The sequence below is a fragment of the Sapajus apella genome, unplaced genomic scaffold (genome assembly GCF_009761245.1).
Source record: "Sapajus apella isolate SASKATOON/1434 unplaced genomic scaffold, GSC_monkey_1.0 scaffold11, whole genome shotgun sequence".
Taxonomy (NCBI): domain Eukaryota; kingdom Metazoa; phylum Chordata; class Mammalia; order Primates; family Cebidae; genus Sapajus; species Sapajus apella.
In genome coordinates this window covers 41,652,277-41,656,998 of record NW_022436951.1, presented here as the reverse complement: position 1 = coordinate 41,656,998, position 4,722 = coordinate 41,652,277, and the positions used below count along the sequence as shown (strand labels likewise).

At 56.2% G+C, this 4,722-nt stretch overlaps 1 protein-coding gene across 2 annotated transcripts in view; it reads left to right on the top strand.

Moving 5' to 3' along the window:
• Positions 1-4,722, top strand: part of CEP72 (centrosomal protein 72) — a 37,805-nt gene that overhangs the window by 30,912 nt on the left and 2,171 nt on the right. For both annotated transcript variants that reach the window (XM_032279181.1, XM_032279180.1), the window contains 2 exons: positions 1,106-1,232; positions 3,857-3,968. In XM_032279181.1, the coding sequence (XP_032135072.1) occupies positions 1,106-1,232; positions 3,857-3,968 (239 nt within the window). The remainder of the gene's footprint in view (positions 1-1,105; positions 1,233-3,856; positions 3,969-4,722) is intronic.

Sequence of the window (4,722 nt, the reverse complement as noted above, 5' to 3'; positions counted from 1 at the left end):
GGAGTCTCGGACCCAGCGATGAGCCCTCACCACGGGTGTTGGAGTCTTGGACCCAGCGATGAGGCCTCACCACGGGTGTTGGAGTCTCGGACCCAGCGATGAGGCCTCACCACGGGTGTTGGAGTCTCGGACCCAGCGATGAGCCCTCCCAGCAATGAGCCCTCACCGCGGGTGCTGGAGTCTCGGACCCAGTGATGAGCCCTCACCACAGGTGTTGGGAGCCTGGTGGATGTCTGCATGCCAAGGGGGCCATTGGCGGGTGGGCTCTGCGAGCGGAGATACCCCGAGCACGAGGGCTGTACTGCACATTCGCCAGTGCTCCCTCCCTTGGGGACAGCAAGGTGGGGCCCGCTCAGCACACCCGGCCCTGGGATATGCCTGCTGGTGCCTGAGAAAGCAGCAGGCAGGTGAGACTGGATCCCTGGGGTCCTTGGCTGCAGCTGCTGGCGGCTTGGATGGCTCATGCCTCAATAAGCACCTGGGGCCGGGGAGGGACAGCTGCCATGTGGCTGCGGCATGGCCCTGTCCTCTCCTTGATGACAGCTTGTCCTGTGCTCGATGTGTTCTCCGTACTTTGAGGATATGAGAGCCAGAGCAGAAGGGAGTTCCTGCAGGCCCCCCGTGCCTCATGTTGGCACCAAGGCCTGGGACCTGCAGTGTCCGTGAGGGCGTCTTGGGAGGCCCCAGCCACCACCAGCTGCCCTCTCCGGCATCTGGCCTGCAGGTCCCGCGGGAGCACATGCCTCTTGGGATACTCAAGAGTGGGGATCTCTCGGGGCCAGACGCCCCTTTCTGTACCCTCCTGTCTTTCTGCCCCTACCCTGAGGGTGCAGGAGGTATGGGGAGACTCAGAAGTGGGGCTCTCACAGGCTGGGGTGCCCCTTTCCGTCCCCTCCTCTCTTCCCACACCTTCCCAAGGGTGCTTTGGGGCTGGGTAAGGCTCGGGGCTCAGAGGAGGGAGCTTTGCCAGAAACGGAATCGTTGCCTTCACATTGTGACTAAGCGAAAGGAACCCTCTGGGATTTTCAAAAGGTTTCAGTTCTGTTTTCTTTATGCATTTTACTGAATTTGACTTGTGCATTTTCTGTATTTTCTGTGTCCCCAGAATGATTTGAGACAACATTTAGATACATCTTTAGAAGAGAATAGTGGCTTAAAATCGCTTTTGTTCAGTATGAAAAAGGAGGTGAAAAATGCAGACGCTGCAGCTACATTAAATTTGCAGATCACTGGTAAGTTTGTTTGGTAGGACGGCGTAAAATGTCAGTGTTCGGGTGTGCCTGGGTAGACCTGTTTAAATTCTCACTGAGGGAGGGAGCAGCCGCAGACGCAGTTCGTACGTGCAGCGCCGAGCCCCTGCCTCGCGGCTGGCGTGGAGGCTGCCTCCGCCGCAGTTTGTGCCACAGACACGTGTTGGGGAGGTCTTGGCGTGGATGTGGCGTGGTAACCTGTGTGGATGGTGAAGGTGGCTTCATTATATGCTGTGGGAATGTCACTCCGGCTCCTGTCAGCCTGTGTGGACAGTGAAGGTGACTGTTACATGCTGTGGGAGCGTCACTGTGGCTCCTGTGGGTGGCCTGTGTGGACGCTGAAGTCGGCTTTGTTACACGCTGTGGGAGCGTCACTGTGGCTCATGTGGGTGGCCTGTGTGGACACTGAAGTTGGCTGCGTTACACACCGTGGGAGCGTCACTCTGGCTCCCGTGGGCAGCCTGTGTGGACACTGAAGTCGGCTTCGTTACACACCGTGGGAGCGTCACTCTGGCTCCCGTGGGCAGCCTGTGTGGACACTGAAGTCGGCTTCATTACACACCGTGGGAGCGTCACTCTGGCTCCCGTGGCAGCCTGTGTGGATGCTGAAGTCGGCTGCGTTACACGGCGGTTGCTTTGCTTCGTGGCCGTTTCTGGGAACCATCAGCGGGAAGCGAGGACTTGCTGGACTCTGTCTTAGCTCCTTAACCTTCCTTCCAGTGTGAATTTTTTCTTTTATTGCTAATTCTTCCCTGAGTTCAGACATCTCTTTTCTGACATTTCCATCATTGTTTTTTCATCTCTTCTGGCATTTCCTTGTTGTATTTTGCTCATTTTGAAATAATGGCTACGGTGTGTGTTCATTCTGTGGGCGTGGCTTGTCATATGATGTCCTTGTGCCCTTACCCTTTGTCTTACAGAAACTGTGGGGTTTGGCTTCAATACTTTCCACTCCTTTTTACGTGAAATTTATTCTTCTGAACTTCAAGGAGGAGGCAGGGTCAGGACAGCTTTCTGACCTCATGGATCAAGGCCAGGGCAGCCTCCTCCTGGGGATTCTCAGGCCCTGTTCTCTCCTCCACCCTTCTCTGATGCTGTCATCTGCTTGACCTTGACCCTGACCCCACACCCATTGTTCCTCCTGGTGCAGGCCCTGTTCTACAAGGGGCCAGGTGGGTCAGCTTTGAGGAATAACAGGGCTGCACCAGCTTTTCCACACCACACGGGGCTCCCTGGCCTCACCATCTTGGGTGGGGGGCTGTGGTTCCCTAGTTGGCCCACTGGGTTTCCCAAGGGTGCAAGGACACTTGGGGGCTGTCAGCTACCCACTGCTGGCAACTGCCTCACCCCCACAGAGGTGGATAAGGTGTGTGACATGTGGCTGCTGGGGGTTTGTCCCAGCTCTTGTGTTTGGGGTCCCAAGGCTTCCTTATCTCTGGGAAGCTGTAGTGTTGTCCCCAGGGAGCTGTGGTGGTGTCCCCGGGGTGCTGTCGTGGTGTCCCCGGGGTGCTGTACTGTTGTCTCTGGGGTGCTGTCGTGGTGTCCCCGGGGTGCTGTCGTGGTATCCCTGAGGTGCTGTACTGTTGTCTCTGGGGTGCTGTTGTGTTGTTTCTGGGGTGCTGTCATGTTGTCTCTGGGATGCTGTAGTGTTGTTTCTGGGGTGCTGTCGTGGTGTCCCTGGATGCTGTAGTGTTGTCCCCGGGGTGCTGTCGTGTTGTTTCTGGGGTGCTGTAGCTTAGATTTTTTTGCCATTTAAGGACTCTGGGTTTGACCACCATGGGGACTGTGGAATGTCCCAAAATGGTGCCGCCCTGCGTTTCCTTCACTCATGCCCTCCGTGAACATATATGTCGACACAGACTCCACGTGGCATGGCGTGGCATGGCCTTAACACTGTGGCTGCTCCTGCAGCGCCACTGCCTTGTGGGTGAGGAGAGCCTGCTGTAGGTGTCACCGTCACCCTTTGCCTGCCACCTTCCCCCCACCCCGGCTTTCTCACTGCCTTGGTCACCATGTGGTTCTGTAGGAGTGGGTCTGTATGTGTGTTTATTTGTATCCCATGTGTGGATTTGGGAAGCCACTAAAGAATATCTCTCTCTTCCTCTTGCGTTGGAAATCCAGAAACAGATAGGGGTTTGTAGATGGAAACCAGCCACGTGTTTCGCCACTGATGGGTGCAGAGGCAGAGGGTGCTGGGGAGAACTGTGGCCACTGTAGGCCACTTGGTGCTTTTCCTGAAACCCAAGGGCTCTCCCGTGAGGGGCACAGCATGCTTCCTGGTGGAGGAGAAGCCAGCAGACGGGCCCAGTGGTGGGGCCTCCAGCCGGTGCCACCTTCCCCTGCTCTCACACGGGTGTGGCTCCGTGGGGGGCTGTGGAGGGCAGGCCACACAGCTTCAGCCCTGGGAAGGTGGGGGTAGAAACAGCACAGGTGGGGCCGTGGCATTCATGCCCACCCTGTCTTTGAGTCTCATTAAAACTGATCTTTGCCCGCTATATTCTTCTTCTGGTAACCAAGATCCAGTGTAAATCTAAAATTGTTTTCATTTTCAAAATGTATGGTTGAGTTTTACTAAAAAGTGGCACTTTCTTTTCTTTCTCTTTCAGGACTTCAGACAAGTGTGACGAGGCTGTGTGGTGAGATTGTGGAGCTGAAGCAGCACCTGGAGCACTATGACAAGATCCAGGAGCTCACGCACATGCTGCAGGAGAGCCACAGGTGCCACCGGAGGCCTGGCGGGGCCCTGGGGAGGAGGCTGAGGCACAGAGAGGGCGGGGCTGGCCTGGGGTGCACCAGGGGGCACAAGGAGTAGCTGCTCATGAGTCTTAGTGGATGGCATCCAGGATCCCTGCTGACTTGAAACTTCCATAAACGTTCCTCTGAAAACTGAGGTCTTTCCTGCTCTAGCAGGTATGAGGTGTGGATCAGGAAGTGTGACCCAATAAGTGTGACCGTGAGGTGTGGATGTGAGGTCTGACCATGAGGCATGACTATCAGTCATGGACAGTGAAGTGTGGACCGTGATGTGGGACGGTGAGGTGTGGACTGTGGGGTGTGGACTGTGAGGTGTGGACTGTGGGGTGTGGACTGTGAGGTGTGGACTATGATGTGTGACTTTGAGGTGTGGACTGTGAGGTGTGGACTGTGTGGTGTGGACTGTGGGGTGTGGACTGTGAGGTGTGGACTGAGGTGTGGACTGTGAGGTATGTGACGTTGGGGAGTGGGTCGTGAGGTGTCAGCCATGAGGCATGACTGTGAGGCATGGACTGTGAGGTGTGGACTGTGAGGTGTGACTGTGAGGTGTGACTGTGAGGTGTGACTGAGATGTGGACTCTGAGGTGTGACTGAGGTATGGACCGTGAGGTGTGACTGAGGTGTGACTGAGGTGTGGACTCTGAGGTGTGGACTCTGAGGTGTGACTGAAGTGTGGACTCTGAGGTGTGGACTCTGAGGTGTGACTGAGGTGTGGACT